The sequence below is a fragment of the Ctenocephalides felis genome, unplaced genomic scaffold (genome assembly GCF_003426905.1).
Source record: "Ctenocephalides felis isolate EL2017-DRISC unplaced genomic scaffold, ASM342690v1 CF-g0.4_SCAFFOLD_03572, whole genome shotgun sequence".
Taxonomy (NCBI): Eukaryota; Metazoa; Arthropoda; class Insecta; order Siphonaptera; family Pulicidae; genus Ctenocephalides; species Ctenocephalides felis.
Window position 1 is genome coordinate 33,718,370 of NW_020539726.1, and position 23,962 is coordinate 33,742,331.

Consider the following 23,962-nt stretch of genomic DNA (forward strand, 5'->3'; position numbering starts at 1 on the left):
ATTTATTTCTTTGTTAAAGATAAAATAATTTTTTGTTACGCATAAATTTATTTCTTATTAAGGAGGATTAACTTCTTGTTGAGGTTAAATTCACATTTTATTAAAAGGATGAATTCTTGTTAAGGATGGGAATGACTTCTTTTCTTGTCAAGGACAATTTCATTTCTTTTTACGCATAAATTTATCTCTTGTTAAGAATAAATTTACTTCTTGCTAAGAATGATTTCACTTCTTGTTAAGGATGAATTCACTCCTTAATGATAATTTCACTTACTAGAGTGATTTTTACAAAATCCAGATTTGAGTTAAGAGGGTGAAAATTCAGGGTTGCACAGATAGATAGACAAACACACAGACATACAGACTTACATTCAAATTTATTTATATAATTATGTTATAGAACAACTACAATTTTGCAATGTAGCCCATGTCATATAATTAATATAAATATTCTCACGTACAAAACTTGCAGAATCTGTTTATGGAAATCTTTGTACAATGCTTTTAGCATACCAATTTTTTTTCATCAACCTTGTTTCTCATTACTGTATTTGGTTTAATAGATTATCAGTAACTTCCGCCAAAGTCGATTGCGTAATTAGCAAATTATTTCTGGCCTTTTGATGGTCAACAGAGTTTGATGACTCTTGAAGATAAATCTACTTATTGTAATTCTACTAAAACAAATACATTTTTCCATGATGACTACATACAATTTGCTACATTTTTTTATCTTTTTTAGGTTGATTACCATCCCCAACCATGAAGCCCCTCCTAGCCTGTCTTCTACTTTTCTTCATCATCCAAAGGGCTCTACCCTTGCCTCAGGGTGCTCCTGAGTCAGTTTGCGACTCAATGATGCCCTTCCATGGTGGAGGAATTTCTGCACAAAATTCTCAAGCACCTTTCCAAATATTTTTGGATTCTACAAGAACCGAAAATGGACAACCTCTCAGACTGGTCTTGGGAAGCTCGCAGGGAGTTCCTTTTAAGGGATTCATGATTCATGCCAGAAGAGTAATGGTAAGTAAAATTGATAGATAGATATTGGATTTTTTTTTTCTTGGTTATTATGTAGTTTGTAATTTATAACAATGATTATCCAGTACTGTTCATCATCTTCGAGACTAGTCATCTGTTTGTATGTAATCAATGAGGAAAACTTTGCATTATAATGCTTGTAATGTGATTATCATTATACAACTACTTTTCTTGTATTTATAAATGTAGAGTTGATGTACAAAAATTACAGATAGAATGACTTTTTGTATTAAAATTTCATAAATAGTCAATTTAAATATTTAGAAAATGAGTTGAAGTTCTGTGGCCTTCAAAGGATTTTTTCAGCCAATAGAATGAATTAAAAATTTGCTAAAAAACACAGATATATTCCAAAACATACTTTTTGTGACATCAGAATTTATACTCAGCTTTACGATTATCGATATTGACTTTTTACAAAATCAGGGAATGTAGCAAGTGGGTGAAAATTTAGGGTTGTATGCGCTTTTAATCAAGTATTATGCAGAAATTGATTAAAAAATTAGAAATAATCAATATTACGGATGGAAAATCTTTACTACTTGGTTCAGATGTTCACTAAATTTTTTATCGCATAATTTATTATGAGAAATGTGGAATTTCAAGCTCTCATATTATCATCTTGTGTAGATTTTACAATATTGTGGATTATCTTGAATGATGGGTTATTACCATCTTGCAAACGTAATCTTACAATGTGTGTAGAATACATAATAATCATATGTGAAAGGCTGAAAAACGTCTAAAATGATTTCTTGTTGTAAAATAACTTATGCATAGTGTAATTTATAAACATCAACTCGATTGTGATTTTTGTAATCAAATGTACGTGGATATTGTGGTATAACATTAAGAAATACAAGTGGTCGACCTTTGGGTTGCCCTTTCGAGAAAAATACTAGGTTGGGATGACGTCAGAAAATTGAGCTCATAGAACAGGTAGTTTGCAGTTACAAATAAAAAAAAATTGAAGATTTTGTAGTTAAAAACACAATTAATAGACGGGAGACTAATTAATACAACGTAAATAAATTACAAGATTTTCGAAAAAAATAAAAATTCAACAGTTAAAAGCTTAACTTGCAACAAGTTTCAAGCTTTACATGAAGCAATTTTTTTGCGATTTAAGGGTCAAGATAAGCATTAATAGCAATTATTACAAATTCTTGATTTAATTTAGCAATATTCTATATGAAACGTTCATAAAACTTGTTCTGGTTCTAAAAAAAATTTGAAAATATACTCAAATGTTATAAAACATTATATTTACTATATCCATTATTGTTTGCAAGATTACAAAAAAATGATATATAGAAAAACAATAATGTCCATTGAAAAGTTGCTCTTTATAAACAAAGATTACATGCTGCATGCAACATTCAGAACATCACAATAAAATCATTAAAAAATCAGATACTCAATGAATTTTTCGTAAAAAAATGGATAAATGAATCAATGTAAAAAATTAAAAATGAAAAATATACCTAGTAGTTATATTATTGACTAACTGAATACATTTAGCAAAAAATTACAAAATAATATCTCATGTGAGATAAACTGAAGAAAGTATCAAATTAGTCATTTCAGTTTATGTTTGCAAAAATTTACTTAATGAAAATTTGAAGCTAAATATACAGAAGACATAAAAGAACAACAACTACTTAGGCATATATAATTCACCAAAAAATTAAATTAAAATTAAATTAAAGAATTTGGTTGGCAACTAAGTAAGTGCGGTTTTCAGCTTAGATGGTTTCAATTGAATTTTTATGTTTGCCTTAGTTCAAATATAAAACAACTATTTAACAAACAAACTTTTAATGTATAGTTTTTCATCCATTGGGTAATTTTTGTTTGACGTTTGCTGAAAGGTAAAAAATCAGATCGAAAACTTTTGTCATATTCAGCTTTTTTATTTCTGATTTTTCAATGACTTCGATCATAATGGTAAACAATTCAGGGATTATGATGGTGTCAAATTGTAACTGATTCAATTTTTTGAAGTTTATGAAAGTGAGGTGATGATGCTGCTTGAAAAATGACCAAAAGTTATTGGTCAAAATAGTCAATATATGGCAAAATAAAGTTTTGATAAAATCTAACAAAAAATCCGCAATTACTTAGTTGCCAACCTAATATATCATTATTACGACGGGGTACAAATTTAGACCAAGACAACTGTATAATGATGAACATGTATGAACTATACATTATAGAGTTAAATATTTGCCTGTCCCACCATACACTATACTTCAATAATTTTGTTCTATTTCTATTTCAGCCCCCTTACGATGTGGTCGGTACTTTTACCCCCGCCGGCGACGACACTTATAAACTGATCGACTGTGCAACCCCTGGGTCTACGGCAACGCATACCTCGACGGTCAAGAAGCAAGATCTTCAGCTAGAGTGGACGGCACCGGACAACTTCCTCGGAAGAGTAATCTTCAGGTAAATAGTAATGCACCGAACCACTTATAAAACTAGTTAATAGTAAGAAGTAGTATACATAATCAACTAAAGTAATAAGAATTGAGATTCAGATATTTAGGTAAAATTTTCAACTGTTTATTTCCAAAACAAAATTTTTGCTTTTACTTAAAAATAGTTAAAACAATTTTTAATTGATATTTGCCAATTATGTTTCCTAGAAATGTATTTTATTTCCACGAAGTTACATATGCTTGGCCATAGATTCTAAAAAGAATCACTTTTAAACTTCAATGAATTTTTATTGTTCAACCGTTTATGGAAGTGAACTTTTTTGGTGAATTGCACTATATTTCTTAAGTAATAATACCAATCTATTTAACAACGGTATGGACTTTTGAAGAGATTTAATTGTTAGAAGTTAGTACATAATTTGTACTTCACTCTGTTCTTCATCACATTTATGTGGACTATGTTTATAAACTTTTTTAATAAGTTATATCCGTGTATTATAGAAATAAATAAGTGAAATTCATTTCAAACTACATGTTTAATGCGACAAATCTTAGTAATATAATACATATATAATATGAGTTAATTTTTTTGTAAATTTGCTCAAGTCGTTCCACGGCCTGAGTCGTACCCCTAAGCTAATTATTTTCAACTATATCATCTTTGTTATAATAGTTATGAAACTTGGTTGAGAAATCAAATGTTTACAATTGGAAGTGTAAGGCATATTTTGTAAAACAGAAATAATTAAAAATTATTTACGATGAGCCAACTAAATGAAGATTCAATAAAACCTAAAAATTTCTTTAGTTTTTATAAAATTCTTCCAATTTAATGCCAAAATTATTTCTTTAGGTGGTACGACTTAAGCAACCTTTCGCTATTTGAAACTTTATATTATATCGAGGGCGAGTTTTTAAATTGAATTGAGTTGAACTTTATCTTATAATTTATCTTTTAATTCTTATAAATATTTTCTTACAATTTAATTACAGCATTATTTTCTTAGGAGGTACGACTTAAGCAACCTTTTCCTACATGAAAATTTTCTCAATTATTCCAAGCGTGAATTTTTAAATTGAGTTGAGTTGAGATCAAAATTCCACTTCCAAACATTATTTTTCAATTTAATTACAGCATTATTTTCTTAGGGGGTATGACTTAAGCAACCTATTCTCTCTTGAAACTCTTTGCTCAATTATATCAAGTGATTTTTTAAATTGAGTTGAGTTGAGTTCAAACTTCCATTTCCATCATTTCTTGCGGGGGTGCGACTTAGGCAATCTTTTCTTCTTGAAAATTCACTTTACTATATCTAGTGTGAGATTTTAAATTGAGTTAAGTTTAAAACTACTTTTAAACTTTTTTTTTCAATTCAAATACAGCATTTATATCTTTTGGGGGTACGATTTAAGCAACTTTACCTACTTGAAAATTTACTTAATTATTTCAAGCGTAAATTTTTAAATTGAGTTGATTTGAGTTCGAACTTCCACTTTTAAATATTTTCCTTCAATTTAATTACAGCATTATTTCCTTAAAATAAATTCATTTATAAATATCAAGTGTATTTTTAAATTGAGCTTAATTGAGTCGAGATTAAATTTCGATTAATTTCCATTATATTTGAATATTTAAGATTTATAAGTTTTGCGTAAACTGAATTCTAGCCTAAAAAAATATCTTAAACCATTACTTTTCATATGATAGTAAATGCATTAGGTCGAGTAAAAATTGTTTAAATGGCCTTTAAATTAAATGGCCTTTTTTGTAATTAAATCTATATAATTTATAGTAAGTATTTATAATTTGACATCTAGCAAAAAATTACTATGGGAGTATAACACTTAGTATGATGCAACTTTTGTGTTTTGAAAATCATGGAAAATACAAGTAAAAAATAGATAGGTAGATATTTCTTATTTACAAAAATGTACAATTATCATTCCTTCATATAGCAAAAATATTAGACAAATCCTAATATCCAATTTTTTATCAGGGCCACTGTTGCCCAGGAATATGCCCAATTCTGGGTAGGTTTGGAAAGTGAAGTCGTAGACGTCGTTCCTCGTGGTCAAGGAGGTCAACATGGAGGTATTTCTACTACCAGAAGGCCCTTACCTACCACTCCTAGGTTTTCTAGACCAAGCGAATCGGTAAGTAGACAAAAAATATATATAGATAAATAAAAAGCTAAAGAAACCAAAACTATTAAATTAAAACAAAACGTATACTTAAACATTATGTTAAGGTCTTGTGAACTAAACAACAGTGCTCACAGCCAAAAAGAGTGCGCGTAAGGTTCACACGCGATTATTTGCTACTGTACAAGATGGCACTTAAGTAAAAATAAATACATCATATAACAATTTTGAATAATGTTCATCAGTAATATGGTAACACTCGTGATGCACATATTTATTAGTGTCGACCATTATACACATTTATATAATGATAAATTATAAATTATATATTTATAATATCATTAAAGATATGTATAATATTTAAAAACAATAATGAAACTAAAGTCTTACTTCAAATATGACATGATCGGTTTGTCATTGTAATTATCATTTAGAAATGAACCTTTATTAGAGAAATAAAGTTATTGCTGATTAATAAATTCTATAATAGTGTATTATGGTAAACAACGCCTAAACAAGTACTGATTTCGCAACTTCACTCATCATGTAATGATTGTTTTTGAAGAACTTCATGTAATTAAAATTAACATACATTCATTGACTGCTTGTATTTTTTTTACTTTTTCGCTGGCGATATAATCTTATACTATGAGCAGCTGCAATATCTGTTTTCAGCTGTAACAACTGTAATATCCCGATAGCAACGTCGTAAGAAGGTGATGGCTGGTTATACAACTTTTGCCCTCTACTTTCAAATATTATTGTCAAAAATTCGTAAACTCTACTCGTTTTTTGAGATATCCATGGTGGACAATATAATATTCATAAATTGCATGTACAGTTTTTATATTATCATTTAAAATGTTAGGGCAGTCTGTATATAAATACTCTTTTAACCCACAAAACGATTTTTCATTTTTTTGCTAGACTAAAAATTCCAAAAATCTGTTACACAATTACATTACTATTATTATATATTATTACACCGTTTAAATCGTAATTGCACCATTATACAGTAACAATAGCTGTATTTATGTATTAACTGTAATTTCAATTCGATCAGAATTTGTATAACAGATTTTATTTGTATTAACCAAGTTTGACCGTAAAAAATCAATGTAGAAAAATAAATATTATAATAACAGAGAAAATTATAATAGAAGGAATGTTCAGGGATTAAAAACCTTTCAGAGGCTAATTTTCGGACAAAATATAAATGTTATGAATGTTAATGCTATGTTAGGGGTCTAGCTTCGTATGAGTTTGGTAGTAAAGAATTCTCAAAACATAATATTTAACCTCCAAAATGCACAAACGTCAAATAACAATTTTATCATAAGTGCATTTTTCTGATGTGTCATTGATATCACATACGTGAAGTTAGGTTTTATTTGTAAAACAGCAAATTAATAACTCTTTGACAATTCATTACTAACCACTCATAATTGGATCTTATATATAAAATTCTTCTGTACGGGTGTATGATTTGATACTTCTCCTAAACGGTTATTCGGGTTTTGGTAATTATTTTTAGAGTGTGTCGAAGGAAATTTTTAAGATTTAATAAACGACAAACTATAGTAATATTATAGAATAGTAAAAATTGCAAAAAAAACACTTATCATTATTAGCCATTGAAAACATTTTAACTGTCATCTGCTAGAAATGTCATTTCACTTGAAATTTGAATTTAGCCGATATTATGAGCCTAGATAATATTGGAATATAATATACAAGAAAAATGCAATGTCTACATTATTATTGCCGAAAAGCAGCTGAGATGTGCCAGAATTTAAAATAATATAAGATACAGTCAACTGCATATGTTTGGCAGATGAAATTATACAATTCAGTTTAATAAAACGCAACAAGTCCAAAATTGCATCTACATTATATTTTTGAACTTATGCATGTCGCATTTTGGTTTACTTTACTAAATTATTTAACAATACAAAAAAATATTTCCACTTACTAAAAAAATGATTTAGATTTTTGTTTCATGTGTTTAAAAATTCATTTGTTTGGCCTTGGATATGGAATATTTAGCAAGTTGATCTTAGATTGAAGAGTGCTCATATGAACTTGATTTTATAAATTAATTCACCCAAGATTTGAACATAAACAATAATGTTTATTAAATTATTAGTAAGAAAAATGTACTTCGTACGTTAATATTCATTGGTATAAAAACGGGCTTCGTATTAAACCTTGTGTAACACCATAGCCTATGTCTTTTGTTATAGTGTAAATTGATTTTCATTTATATATCAATTCTCTTTGAAGTAAATTTGAAATGTGTAGATGTTTTAAGGAATTAATTTTTTTTTTAGTTAAATTAATTGGTGCCTCATTGATAACACATACGTGAAGTTAGTCTTCTTGACAATTCGTTACTACCAACTAATATTACCAGCATAATATTTCTATTACATAAGTTTGCCTTCCCATGTTCGATTCCTACAGACATTCCAGAAATACAATATTTACCGTTCAGGTTTTTTATTTTAATTTTTATTGCAATCAGCAGAAAATTGCCAGTAGATTATTTTGATCGTCGGAGAATCCCTTCAAATGAATATCAAGAATTCCATACAGATGCAAAATTAATGATTTTGTTATTCGATTGCACCTAGAATGGAATTTGCAATGTAATGTGCAGATTTGTTTAATGTGTTACGTGATTTGAAATATTCTCACGATGAGGAAGATCTATAAAATCTCGTTATAAATAAATAGTTAGGTGCAAGTGACATTTTGCCTTAAGGCAAGTTGCAAGAACTTCCCGATTTGTGTAAATAATCGACTTAATTACTAGACAACAATTGAGATTAAGCTTTTTACTTTTGGCATTTACTAAAAACTATTCAAGGCTATTTCCAAATCTGCTTTGAAAATCTTTCAAACAGACTTATATTATGAAATTTATTGATTGTCTTTATAATTCAACCACTTTTCTCTAATATTTTTAGGATTTTATTAAAAACGCAAAAAAATCCGGGATTTCTCAAATCATATCATTCGAAGTTTCAACCATTTTTCATATTCTCAAAATTGGTTCTGGAATTTTTACGAAAGCGTTCAAAATTTTTGCACTTTTTTGCTAATTTAAGGATAAAGTTCGGTCGACTGATATCATGCAAAACTACTTCTAACAAAAACATATCACTTTTCTTCGAGAAGTTAATTGCCAGATTGTGTTAATTTGTAAGAGAAAAATGTTTCGAGAACTACGAATTTTTTTTAACATCTCTTAACTCTAAGTTAAAATTTTAGTTAAAAATGAATGTAATTCTATGATCACAGAAAATCATCAAAAATCTAAGATCTAAACAAAACCAAACATCTAGAATAATATTACATAATATTAAATTCAAAGAAATATTATTTTTATAGAATAATTATTAAACTGATTGATTTTCAATTTTTTAAATATTGTACGATGTTATGATAGTTATTACAATTATGCACTATCTTCAGCAATTATGTTATTTTATAGCAGAAATTATATGACCTTTGGAAATAATAAATAATTAGAATAATAACTATAAAATAAAACTAAAAAATAAAAGTTTGCATAAAGTAAAATTTTAAAAATAAACAAATTATCAGATATTTTATAGAAATTTTTATAATAAGTACGAATTTTATTTAAATTTCAATATGTTTCCGTGTTTAAAGTCCACTTAAAAAATGAAATTAAAAAAAAAAAACAATTTAAATAATACCCAAATTATTACAAAATTTCAAACTCTTTTAAAAAGTCGAATTTTTTCGAAGATCTCTATATTAAAAAAAACGGATTTTTTGAAAAAATCAAATTTTTCAAAATTTACAAAAGAACATTTCATAAAAGTTGATTTTTTCAAAATTTGCAAAAAAAATTGTTATGCTTCAAATACGATTCACTGTAGTTATTATTTGATATTGCAAAGAAAACAATATTTTTAGAAATCCAGTGCATATACTATTTATTTTAAGAAGAATTTATTATAATAATAAATAAAGGTTTTTATAATTTTATGTAACTTATACTCAAAACGACTAAAACGCGTTCAAAAAATTTAATACTAAAAGAAAAGTTCTTTATTGAGAACACTTATACTTTTTCCAAATTTGGTTTCATTCGATTTAGAATGAGTTTATCCAATTTTGGAAAAAACCGAACACAATAAATTACGACCCATATTTTTATCATACATCCAATCTCGGTTTTTTTAAAAAAAAATGAGTTCATAAGCAAACTAATTTATATTTTTATATTTCTTACAGTCCTCGGCCCTCAAAAACGATCCATTCTACAACGGCTGTGGTTCCCAAAAAACCTGCTTTGGACAACCGGAGGGTTGCGTAACAACCAAAGACTGCAAACTGGTTATGGCCTGCACAGTTCGAGGAGAAAAATACCAATTTGAATTGAAAGCTACTGGAAATCCTGGTTATGCTGCTGTTGCATTGTCTGATGACTCGAAAATGGTCAGTTGGGAAAACAAATTTAAATCCAATATAACAGAATCTAAAAATAATTCTTATAGTCAAACCAGGAAAAGACCCTCTCCTATTATCTTCTATCGTCTTGCATATCGAAAATATTTGAAAAGCTAATCCTTTTTTTATTATTATTATTTTTTTTAATTTTATTTATATATATATATTATTTTCATATCTCAGACAGAGAGTGGTGCCTGGTGTGAGAGATTATGAAAACGGTTTACATAATTTATATATACAAAATCAACGGTTTAAAATAATTCTACAAGAATAAAATTTTATTTTGAACCATCATTTTGGCTTTCTAAACTAACATTCAACAATTGAGTAAATGCATAGAATTATAAACATAATTAATAATGCACTATATAGAAAAGAGTATATTAGACAAAGTCTGGCTTACAGGCCTAATGTATTAGGTTGTCAAATATCTCCCTTCCGCCTTTTTGTATTATAAACCAAGAGCAAAAAAGCGGAAGGGAGATATTTGACAACCTAATATTTGCCAAATACTATATAGTATTTCTATTACTAAAATCCTGTTTACAAAATAAACAATTTTTCATCAGCATCTCCGATACTAATTCAAATATCACAGAAATAAATTCTGGAGTGCCTCAAGGGAGCGTCCTTGGCCCAACATTATTTTTAATTTTTACAGCTGACTTTCCAGCTTCCACTAACACATATTTTTTTATTTGCATAGTTTTATTGCCAATCAAAATAATAAACATTTTTAAGACAATATGCTGGGTGTAAATGCATTTAAGAGATTATCTCCGATGAGATATCTCTCTTTTTGTTATTTTTTTACTTTTTATTTAAGATCATATTTTTTTTCAATATTCGAGTGGGATATTCCTTGCTTAATTCTTTTAAATATATATTTGGGTGACCTGGTAAACTGACACATATAACAAAATATTTGTACATTTTTTTATTATTTCAGGGAGACGACAGCGTGATGGAATGTGTGCACCAGAATGGTGCTGTTAAGGCCTTTATGTCCTGGACTATGCCTAGGCCTAATTTGGGTGTCACCAGAGAAGGAGTTGTAAGTTAACATATATTCAATTAAACAATTTTACTTGTCAGTATTTCAACTGAATCCCGATCGAACACTAATTTATTATTTAAACCATTTCTACTACATAATTACTTAAATTATTTGTCCTTCTGAAATGTTTCTAATTATGAATAATATTAAGAAATAAAATCGGAATTGTTTTCCTCTATTGACTCGTCTGAATTATTCAATAATTCTTCTCAGTATTTAAACTGAATATTAAAAAAAAGTTGTCAATTGTGTTTCGTATGTAGCATAAGTCCTAATTTAATTTTTACAGGATCAAAGTTACATCACTCTGTCAAATGGTACATTTATTGATGGAACTCTTTACTGCAAATTCAACCGGGAAGCCAGGTCCGTTGTTAGAGACAGAACCTTTGATTTAAGGAAGAATCCTTATCATGTTTTGATTGCTGCTGGAGATGATGCTGAAAGTGAGTTAGGAAATAACTAGTTGAAAGTGGCATTTTGCCTTGAGGCAAGTTGCATGAACTTCCCGGAATGTGTAATAATTGACTTAATCAACCGAATTTGAGATTTAGATATTTGTTAGATAAAATTTTCAACTGTTTATTTCGAAAATCAAGTTTCATTTATTTTTTTACTAATTTCAAATCCATTTCTAATTGACTTTATTGACTCGTCACATCACATATTTTCTCAAATTTTGATGAATGTTTAAAACTAAACTGCCTGTCACTCGGTCGTAATATTTCAGTAAGTTCTATAAGACCATAATATCTATCGCAAAAAAAGTTTCATGAAACTCGGCAAAAATTTTTTTTTCAACGCTTAATTACAAGAACACGGCTTGATCGATCTTTACCTAAAACTAATAAGTATCATTTCTCACCAATATCTTCTGTGTGGTATTTAAATTTTTTAAATCGATGCAGAGTTGCGGCTAAATCGTGGATGAAAAATATTTCACCTTTCCACAGTTTAAAAAGAAACGACTCGGCTGATCGTCGTGCAAATTTGCCAAGCGCAAATACTCATCGAATGGCTTTTAAATTTTTGAAATCGTTCCAGGCGTTTTTGAGAAAACGTCGATTTTAAGTCAAAATCTGTTCGCATACACACACATACTTTTTGAAAATTGGGTCTCATTCGATTCAGAATGGCTTAAAACGTCGAGAAAACTTGAAATTAGCATATCGGATTTCTTATGAAAATATTAAATTCTCCTTTGGGAAGTTAACAATACACATCATAAAATAATTAAATAACGTATACTTCAAAATTATATTCCGGTATCACAAACTAAACAACAGTGCTCAAAATAAAAAAAACTAACAACAACAAAAATACTTTCATTCAAAAATTGACAATATAGTCGTTCGTTCATCTCGTGATAGCAGCCCCCGATTTAAGGTGCTGGCTGGTTACACATTTTTGCCCTCCACTTTAAAATAGCATTCTTAAAAAATATCTTAACTGCCCGTGGGAAGTTATTGCAGTTCTTCAAGTTTTGAAGGTTTTTGAACATTTTGGCATACCTTAGAAAAAATTGATGTATGTGTGTGTGCGGATACAAATTTTTATCGACGATTTCGGGAACACGATTTGACCAATTTAAATGGTTTAAAAAACATTCGATTCCTATTGATAAAGAGACGTGCTGATTAGTTTTTGGCAAAGGCACATTTAGCCGTTTCGGAGATACGGAGCAAAATGTTAAAAAAAAAAGTTTTTGAGAGAAATAAGCATCCGATTTGAATGCTTATATTTGAATGCATCCGAAACATTTTTGGGTAAAGAATTTTTTTTTTCATTTTTTTTATCGAAAATAATTCGGATTTTAATTTTAATTCAATATTTAACAAATGTGTTATGAAAATTCCTCTTCGAAAATGATTATTAGTACATAGAAGCATTAAGGTATCAGATAATCCGATTTATCTCTTACGTACAAATGATGAATATATTAAAATTTTATAGTAATTGTAATTTTGACCTAAATAGTTTTTGGTAAAGATCGGCCGAGCCGTTTTCTTGTAATTTAAGCGTAAAAAACATTTTTTTCGACAATTTTTATGAATTTTTTTTTTGTCGGTTTTGTAATTTCCGAAGTTTTATAAAAATGTGTTTGTGGTTTACACATGTAAAATATGTACTTTGACCAAATATAGATATTTATAATTTATAATTCTCGCTAAAGTTCAAAAGCTCACTAATACACTTCAAATAAATAAATTTAACTTTGCAATTCAGTTTATATAATTCTTATAAGTATTATATTATTATATTATTATATTATATATATATTATTATATTATTAGACAATGTTTTTCATTTTGAATACGATTAATCAAGTTTCGTTTATTTATTTCTCTCTAAACATATAAACATCGTCATCCAGTTCATAAGCTCTTATATATTGTCTAGAAAATACGAATAATATTTTCAGTATTTACAATAATATATTTCAAAGCATTTAATATTTCTAGTATATTTCATTACGGTACGGGAAGTTCCAGCAATTTGCCTCAAGGCACGATGCCATACACTACTAGCTTTGATTTTGAGATAATTGAATTTCATATTACTATATATTCCATTTTTTCCAGTCGATCGAGTCCACTACCACACCCTAGGAAAACTAGCATCAGCCAACAAGCAGCATTTGAGCGACGTATCAGGATTTGCAGCAGCCAGCAAACTCCTTCTGCGCCTGCATGGTGCCTTCATGTTAACAGCCTGGGTAGGCACAGCCTCTGTAGGCATTTTATTAGCCAGATACTTCAAACAAACCTGGACTGGCAGAACATTTTGCGGAAAAGACCAATGGTTTGCAGTAAGTGATAATTGATACTAGGGAATGCAATACCGGTTTACCGGTAAACCGCACGATTTTTCGGCGGTATTTTTACCGGAATTTACCCCAAAAATATTACCGGTATTTTCGGTATTTTTTACAAGTGCTATTTGATACATAATACACTAAAGTTTAAATTTCTCGGAACAAATTTATCGTTAAATTCCATAATCGCATAAACAGCTATATCTTCAAGTGATTCTATAGGATAAACAAATGTCAAATATTATCTCAACTCGTCATTAAATTAAATATTTATTGCTTTAATAAGGGCTTCATATCGTGTTATGATAAATAGAATTGGACTATTTAATGTAATGCTGTTTGTTTCATCTTATATACAAAAATGGAGCTCTCTTTCAAAGTCCAAGTAAAACTCGAAAACGGCTAAACCGATTTGGCCAGTCTTAGTCTTGAAAAATTCGTGCCAATCCAGAGAAAGTCCAAAAGGTGAGAAATTATTTCAAATCCGCGTAGAAACTTTACATTTTTAATTTGAAAATTTTTGTTGAAGCGTATTTTAAATGAAACAATGGACGGTGGCTAATACGTGAAATGTCAAACGGTTTTGACAGATGGTGTTCAATTACGTTTAATAGGATGTTTAGCGTGAATAATATTTAATTATGATTAAATTGTAGTAAGTAGATTTGTTTGTAGTTTTATTTATATACAAAAACGTTAGTAAACAGGCCGCAAGTGTTACTAGAGACTCAAAATATAAACTTTTTTGATATGTTAATATGAAAATGCACTTTTTGGAATATTTTTCTCAAACACGGTGCTCTGAAAGATCTCATTTGTGTAAATAAATACTCCTTGGTATTTATAAAACATTTTCTAGGTTACATTATTTTATATTTATGTTATTTTAATTCAGAACCTGAATTTGGTATCGATCAAAGGGACATTTTGTCGAATAACATTTTCCCAGTTATAATTTCCTAGAATTTATCGAATAATAGATAGTAATATATGAAGGACCAAGGTTCAAAAGGTCCACCACCGATGTCTCAAAATCAGTAAAGTTAAGCATTGTTCAACAACAATATTTGAAAATAGAGGGAAAAATATATATAACCAGCAATAGACTTGATTTGAAAACTTTGCTATCGGGAGATAAACAGTAATCTATAAAAATCCATAATAAAAGTATTTTCTTCCGTTAGTAGTTTTTTAGCACTACACCCCGCCTATAGGGTAAAAAGGTCTAGATAACAAATTTTTGAAAGACATTTTGAAGGCAGTTTACTGAAAGTAGTCAGATAATTTTTCGTTGGAAATTTGTTATTTGTTGTGATATAATTGTTATGGTTTTCACAATAGAGTTTATATTTGCTCAAAGCCAAATTGAACCTTTGTGCCTGACCCTGCTCTAAATATATACTTTTTATTAAATTTATTTTAATTCATCGAATGTTAAAAACTGTTTGAAACTTTTCAAAAAGCAGGTCAAAGAAGAAATACTTAATTCATTTTCCATTTCTCCTCGCAGAAATTTGAAAATTTTGTATAAGCTCAGTAGTATTATTTAGTAGTATACACAAAATTTAGAATCCAAAAAAAATCTGAAAAACTTGAACCGTAATCAATAAGTCGAAAGACCAAACAAGACTTGGATTGGATTATACCATGTTTTCTATAGAAAGTGTATAAAACTTTTATAATACCTCATTTTATATAACATTCAAACAACACATCCTTATACACTTAAAGTATTAATATTTTTGATTCTCTAAAAATTGTTTAGTATATACCTTACTTAGCAAAACAACGTTAGCCGGGTCAGCTAGTAATAAATAGAATTGGACTGATAGATAATGATGTTTGTTTCATCTTATGTAAAAATGTAACGTTTTTTTCAAGTAATATTTGCGCCAAAATATTTTATATCATACAGATTACCTCTACGTTATCTTTATTTTTTTCTAACTTTATACATAATAATTATGATAATAACTAAATATTTTTGCTTCTAATCACAATTATAAAATATTATTTTTCGAAATCGTTTCGAAGTTTGAAAATACTATAGAAGCATCACATTATTTTAAATAACAATACTCAACAATTATAGTAACTTATTATTTATCTCGACAAAGTATCCGGTCTTAAATTAGTGTAGAAAAATTATTTTTTTTAAATATTGGAGATTATGCTAATTTAACACATCGGATACAGACAACACAGTTTATTATAATAATGTAATATGATCTTTTATGAGTTTTTGGTCTTTCTTACTCATAAGTTTGTTTTTGGTGAAAAGTACTCAATATACTCGATAGTGATAATGAATTAATTAAATTGGATATACTTTTGTTAAATTATTATTTAAAAAAAATAAACTTATTTTTTTCATTTTATTGTTTTTATTGCTTAGTTGAATATAGTTGTAGTTGTATATACATTTTTTTATATTTGTACTAGTAACTTTCAATTTTGTTTACGTTTGTTTAAGATAATAAAAATACCGGTAATTTACCGGTATTCCGGTTTTAAAATGAAAAATTACCGAAATAGCGGTATTGAAATTTTCCATCGGTATTGCATTCCCTAATTGATACATGCAACATCTAATATTGGTATATCATATCTATTTCCTAACTGTTACTATTTCCCTTTTAGTGGCATAGGTTCTTCATGGTTCTTACATGGTTGTTGACTCTGTCAGCCTTCGTGATGATTTTCATAGAAATCGGTGCTTGGTCTTCTGAACAAAATCCTCATGCAATTCTGGGAACGGTGACGACTATTTTGTGCTTTTTGCAACCGATTGGTGCCTTTTTCAGGCCGCATCCTGGTACTAAACGTCGACCAATTTTCAACTGGTTGCATTGGCTTGGTGGAAACTCTGCTCATATTCTAGCAAGTATGTAATAAAAAAATTCATTTAAGTCTGTCAATGAAAATGTTCAAATCTACAATTTTTTTTCCAGTTGTGACAATATTCTTCGCTGTAAAATTGACCAAAGCTGAACTACCAGAATGGATGGACTGGATTTTGGTGGCGTTCGTGGCTTTCCATGTCATCATGCACCTTGTATTATCTGTAAGTTACTATATTTCATTTGGAAAACAGGTGATGGAACACAAAACTCTCACATTTTCTGGTCTCTCAGCAAAAAATTGATTTTGCTTCGTTATCAATACAATTGTTAGATGTAATCCGGGATGTTTTAGTTAGTATATAATTTAACTCCAATGGCGTTCCATTTCAATCTTCATTAGTAATAATTACTAATATACTATATTAGTAATATAGTGTCTCATGAATCAGATCAGTTTGGTATTATTTGTACAATTCTATTGGTTAATTTTGGCTACATATTTGTGCTTTTTTATAATCAAACACCAGAATTTATTCAAGAAGACAAATTGTTTTATAATTTTGAATCAGATACGCGTTATTAGTTTCCCGAAGGAGAAGTTTATGTTTTCGTCAATAAATCCGATTCGCTAATTTTATGTTTTTTCGACGTTTCAAGCCATGCTGAATCCAATAAGACCAAATTTGGAAAAAGTATGTGTATGTGTGTGTGTGTGAACAGATTTTTGACCTTTCGTGGGCGTTTTCTCAAAAACGGCTGGATCAATACCAAAAATTTAAAAGCCATTCGGTGTATCTTGATGAGGACTGTTGTTTCTCAGTTTTGTGCGACGATAAGCCAAGCCCTTTCTTTGTAAACAGCAGAAAAGTGAAATTTTTTTCGTCCACGTTTTAGCCCGCAATTCTGAATCGATTTTGAAAATTCAAAAACTGTTTGAAAGGTATTGGTTGGGAGTCGTGCTGATTTGTTTTTGGTAAAGATCGGCCGGGATGTTTTCTTGTAATAAAAGTGTTAAAAAAATTCTACTATTTTTATGATTTTTTTTTGACAGTAGATACCATAGTCTTGTAGATCATACTAAGATATTACGGCCCTACGACAACTCGTTTAATTATAAAAATTCGTCAAAGTTTGTAAAAATTGGTATCGTTTTTTGGCATTTGTCAAAATTAGACTTTTCATCGAAGTTTGCTCAAAAACGTCTAAACCGATTTCAGAAATTTAAAAGCCATTTGATGTATCTCGTTGAGGCTTATCGTTTCTCAGTTTTGCGCGACGATCTGCCAAGTCGTTTCTTAGTAATTTGCGAAAAACTGTAAAACTTTGCGTCCACGTCTTAGCTAATAACATTGAATCGATTTTAAAAAATCAAAAACTGCTCAAAAGATATTATATATAGGTGCTGATTAGTATTGCCAAAGATCGGCCGAGCCGTTTTCTTGTAATTAACTGTTGAAAATTGTTTTTCGATAAAACTTTTTATGTTGATTTATAAAAATGCTCCTAAAGAACATACTAAAATATTACGGTCCTACGACAAGTCGTTTAATTTTAAAAAATCATCAAAGTTTGATTTTCAGTTGAAGAAGTCAAATATTACACATTTCGAAAAGTTCATGCAACTTTCCTTAGGGCAGAATGCCACTTTTAACTAGTTAACTTCCCGTAGGGTGAGTTAAAGAAAATCGAAAATGATAATTTTTATATATCTTTACGTTTCAAAGATTTCTGAACATTTTGGCACACTTTAGAAAAAATGTATGTATGTATATATATGTGTGTATTTCGTCGACGATTTCGGGAACACCGATCAGCCGATTTGAATAATTAAAAAAACATTCGATTCGTGTTATTGAGGAGACGTGCTGATTAGTTTTTGGCAAAGGCACGTCTAGCCGTTAGCTTTGGAAAAAATTTCAAAATAAAAAAACATTTTTTTTCCAAAAAAGTCAATTTTTTTAAAGTTTAAAATTTTTCAAAAATCTAATTTTTTCAAAATTAAAAAAATATAATTTTTGGTACGGTTAGTTCCAGCAATTTGCCTTGAGGCACAATGCTATGCACGACTACTTTTCGAGTTAAACAAAAATCTAACACAGAATAGCAGAACTTTTTGGAGAAAACTTGAAGTCGCAAATAAATTTTTTCGTCTTAACAGCTTATAGTAGTAACGTTCACCAAATTTGTTTTTGAAGCTATTCCTCCATTGCTTTCATCTGACATGTATCTTTGTGGTACGTTAAAAATTAAATTTACCTTAAATTTTTTTAAGCTTCTAAAGCAGGCTTTCCCCTTAAATAATATCAAGAGCTACGTACATGATACATGTAATAGTGAAGTTGAACATTTTATCTTAATATCTAAGTCTCAATTTCGGTTGATTAAGGCAATTATTACACATTTCGGGAAGTTCATGTAACTTGCCTTAAGGTAAAATACCAATACCAACTAGTTGTTTTTAAGTTGAACAAAAATCCAACACAGAATAGCAAAACTTTTTGGAGAAAACCTGAAGTCGCAAATATATTTTCTTCATTTCAACAGTTTAATAGTAGGAACGTTCACCAAATTTGTACTTGAAGCTGTTCCTACATAGCTTTCATATGTCGTCTATCTTTGTAACCAAAACTCTGACACATTAACCAACTAACCTTCACCAACTAATCCCCAATCACCACCATCCGCCTGTGCACGTAACACGACTAACCAAAACAACCAATCGTGCCTAACCAAAATTAACCTAACAAAAATTAACCTAACTATGGCTTTTCGCGTCCATTAAATTAACGCCATATGTCGTTTAACGCCTATCGCTGTGCTCCCAACAACACAGATCTTTTTGTGGCTGCAGATTTCGGGCTGCATCAGCGACCGGCAGCAGACCAAGAGGGTCAACTCGTTTCCGATGAAAGACATGTCCAGCAACGGCAGGATGATGGGCTCGGCTGATAGGAAACAGGACGCTCCGGTAAGTAGATGGAGGAGATTTAGATGTAGATGTAGATTTAGAAGTTGCTTATTGTGGGTAGTGATAAATAGATTGATGGGAGTAGATAATGGGATACGTGGGTCTGTGTGAAATTTCATAACTAAGGTATTTATTTTTACCGGTTCCAAGAGGTTATTGTGACTGTTGGTTCTCCAATGTTGCAAGAACTTTATCATAATTTTGGAACCATCATTAGAATAGTTTTAGAAAATCAGATTTTTACGATTAGACAGTCTACAATCCTGTTTTTAATTATACGTACTTCTGATAATTTGTTTAATAGTTTGTTACATTATTGTACATAAAGACTACATGACCACACCTTTTAATAAATTTGAATATTACCAGGATTTTTTTAGAAAAACAAATTTTGGCATCGGGGTCAGATTTTAGGTATATACTGAGTAAAAATATGAATTCGTATACATCAGTAACGTTCCAAAAGGATTTTTTAATTTGAATATATAAATTTTTAATATCTCAATGATATTACAACATTGTTTTCTACGTCAAATTTATATTGTCTCTTTCTAGAAAAATATTTGCAATATAGTCATCAATAAATCGAACACTATTTATTTTCACAAATATCTATTTGGTCTCATCTATTTGATAATACATACATGTGATTTTCTATTGGTATTTTTAACGATAATATTTGAAAGAAGAGGACAAAAGATGCTTAACGAGCCATTACCTTAAATCAGGATAAACTGCCACATTGTAAATTTAATATCAAAATTGTGTTTTTTTCTTGTTTTTTTTTTGCGTTTGAACACTGTTCTTCAGTTACTATACTATTTTAAAGTAGTTGAGTTACAGTGCCATTTTAAAGTAGAGGGCAAAAGGCGCTTAACCAGCCAATCAGGATAAACGACCACATTGTAAATTTATTATCAAAATTGTGTTTTTTTTCTTGTTCTTTTTGGGGGTTCGAGCATTGTTATTTAGTTATTATATTATTTTAAAGTAGTTTAGTTGCGATACTATTTGAAAGTAGAGGACAAAAAACGTTTAACCAGCCAGTTTAACCATAAATCGGAATAAACGACCACATTGTAAATTTTTTAACAAAATTATTTTTCTTGTAAATTTTGAGTGGTAAAAATTAAGTTTTCCATAATTATTTGCAATAAAAAATTAGGAAATCAAATATTATTCTACTTATTTATAAATACGTTTTAATATTCAAATTCAAATACTATTAATATATTGTCTTTTTAACCTAAAAAATATTTTATCGTTTTTAATCAAATTTTCCTTAGGTATTGTGGTGTGATGGGTTTATTTATCTAACCTTTAAAAATCGTATAAGAAAATCTAAGAATGTCACGACTCATTTGTTAAACTCCATCGCCGTTTCTATCGCCACAATATTCCCCCTTCCAATGATGAAGTCACGATTTTTTTTGTACATAACCACTAGTGCTCGCATTGCTACAAATATTATAATTCAGATCATATTATCATATTTATCATTATTATTATCATATTATTCATATTATAACAGATCTACTCTTATTTTACTTTACTTATGAATGCACTTTTTAATATTAAATATTATTTTTTTTACTAACTTACTAAATTACTTTCTCAATTTTTAGTTTCTCTTATCAATTAAATATTAAAATTTTTCATCAACGTTGCTTTAAATATATAAAGCAGAACTACATGTGGAGGTCCAGTGGTCGGCCTTAGTTATTAAATATATCACCAGCTTTACCACATTATAAATGGATGATTTTTTAAATTCTTGTATGATTGTACATCAAATCTTATTATATTTTTCATTAACACTGTTTCATTACCGTTTGCAATTCATAGATGTCATCGTCGTCTATCGAAAGAACAAATGTACATTACTCAATTTTAGAATTTTTCGTACTCACTGTTCCAAAATCCATTACTCTTTTCAAAACATTGATTTAAACTAAAAAACTTTAAACAATTTTGACAACAAAAAATCGACCCTTATTTGATTTTTTTTATAAATACTGCTTGTTATTTAATACACGCTGCTTTCTCTTTCTAATGACTTCTCATTCTATTAAATAATATATTTTATCAATGTAATATTGTTTTCTCCCTATCAACGTTTTTTTGAATATTTTAAATCAGAACTACAAGTGGAGGTCCAGTGGTCGCGGTTAGAAAATGTATATGTAGCAAGTACTTCCACATTGATAAAGGATTTCTTCAACGTTATTATATTTTTTCGTAAATATTACTTTTATTTTATACTCTTCTAATTAATAATATTGTAATTAGTAATATATAATGAGATAATTAGCTGTACCTGCTCCTTATACTATATACTAACCTGCCTATCTCTCTCTGTCCTTGTCTATCTTATCAAATAAATATTGCCTTCTTATTCATCAAAGTTTCTTTAAATATTTAAAACCGAACTACATGTGGAGGTCCAGTGGTCGACGTTAAAAAATGTATATATTACAAGTATTTCCACATAGATAAAGAATTTCTAGTGTCTTACATGATGTATTAAAATGACCTTATATTATATTCGTATAAATCTTATCCATAATTAAACCAAGTGGTAATTTTACGCTTTACAGTTAGTGGCAGCCATCTATGGAGTGGGCAAACAATTAAAATTGAAGTAACGGCAGAACCGACCGTATTTGCAATCTCATCCATCTATCAAATACCATCTTCTTTTCAATTATTATTTAAATTTTTTTTTCCAGTACTCCGGATTTAGACGTTGCATGTTGGCCTTATATCTCATAGTGATTGTTCTTCTGGTAACCGCGCTGGTCGTGATAATAGTTTTGGCACCAATTGAAGAAACTTGGGAACAACTCACCAAAAACATGATGGGCAGATCGTAGTCAACAAAAAAATAAATGAAAATTGAAAAAACAATATGAAGTCAAGAAAGACTGTGTACAGTTTCAAACAAAACCAATAGTAATAGGAAAACAAATCTTGGACCATAGTAAGGGACTTTTTCGAATACTCTAGGTAAAAAAAGTAAGAAATCGGTGAAATATGATCTAAAGTATAATATTATTAATTATTAGTCTTTATATATCGCTACAGCTTTATTTTGGATTAACATCATTTAACCGTGTAGATTTATTTATATGTAGGATAAGACTAAAAAAAATCATCTTTTAGGTAGACATTCATAGATATTAAAATTATTGAACAAAATAATACTTAGGGGCTAATTTTTGGATAAAAAAGCAATGTTACGAGTCTATATTCGCATGAGATGGTAGTCAAAAAGCTGCCAAAAATCTATTTGTTGCTCAAAGGGTCATTTCGTACATAAAACCTAACTTCATGTATATGTTATCACTGACACATCAGAAAGATGCACTTGTGATAAAATTGTTATGGAGGTTAGGTTTTTTGTAACAGTTTGTTACTACCAACTCATACGAATATAGACCCCTAATAAATCTATTTTATCCAAAATTTGCCTCCTTAATTTTCAATATATTATAGGATGTAAATATTATAATTTAACTTAGATAAAACATAGTATATAAAAATTCAGATCAAAAGTTATTTTTTGCTTCAACCAACTTAATTCATGTATTTTTTTCATTTTTCATATAAAACTAAAATATTTAAGAATTGTTTAAAAAAACTAAATGTAAATATATTTCAAATTTTATAGAAGATTGTTTAAGAAAAATTTATACAAATTGTTTTTCTTTTTTGAAGCAAATATTTTTCTAGAGTAATTTATATATCAAATTTTTGATTTAGTATTATATAAGTAATTATGTAATTTTGATATTTGTGTCATTAAATATTAATTAATTATTATTAAGATTAAGCTTAGTAATATTAAATAATATTAAAATCAAAGTGTACTTATACTTTGATAAAAAATTAAGGAGAAAATATGAATCTTGAGTCCAAACTAAAAAAAACATTGTTTATTACTCATTTCTCGTCCATGACTATAAATTTATTTGCAATATTTATAAAGCAGGCACTTTGTACTTTAATTAAAAACAAATAAAATATTACTTTGTGAAGATAAAAAAAAAGTGAATTAAATACGAATTAAAATTTGCAAACAATTTTGTTTTAACCTATTTTTAATAAATGTTCTAATATTTATTATGTACTGCATTGTCTTTACAATAAGCTAAATTTCATATA

General features: G+C 28.7%; 1 protein-coding gene across 1 annotated transcript; it reads left to right on the plus strand.

The window, feature by feature from the left end:
- Nucleotides 1–762: 762 nt before the first annotated feature.
- LOC113388383 (putative ferric-chelate reductase 1 homolog) lies at nt 763–23,001 on the plus strand. The gene is made up of 11 exons (XM_026625768.1): nt 763–1,023; nt 3,323–3,492; nt 5,483–5,639; nt 9,897–10,100; nt 11,065–11,169; nt 11,462–11,618; nt 13,755–13,981; nt 16,628–16,871; nt 16,939–17,051; nt 19,682–19,798; nt 22,528–23,001. The coding sequence occupies exons 1-11, from the start codon at nt 763–765 to the stop codon at nt 22,669–22,671; spliced, it is 1,899 nt and encodes a 632-aa protein (XP_026481553.1). The 3' UTR covers nt 22,672–23,001.
- The last annotated feature ends 961 nt before the right edge of the window (nt 23,002–23,962 follow it).

Bases quoted from the DNA above. Each gene is read 5' to 3' on its own strand.
- LOC113388383 (XM_026625768.1), top strand. From the start codon at position 763: ATGAAGCCCCTCCTAGCCTGTCTTCTACTTTTCTTCATCATCCAAAGG. The intron at 17,052-19,681 runs GTAAGTTACTAT...TTGTGGCTGCAG, and splicing joins TCATGCACCTTGTATTATCT to ATTTCGGGCTGCATCAGCGA. The intron at 19,799-22,527 runs GTAAGTAGATGG...TTTTTTTTCCAG, and splicing joins ATAGGAAACAGGACGCTCCG to TACTCCGGATTTAGACGTTG.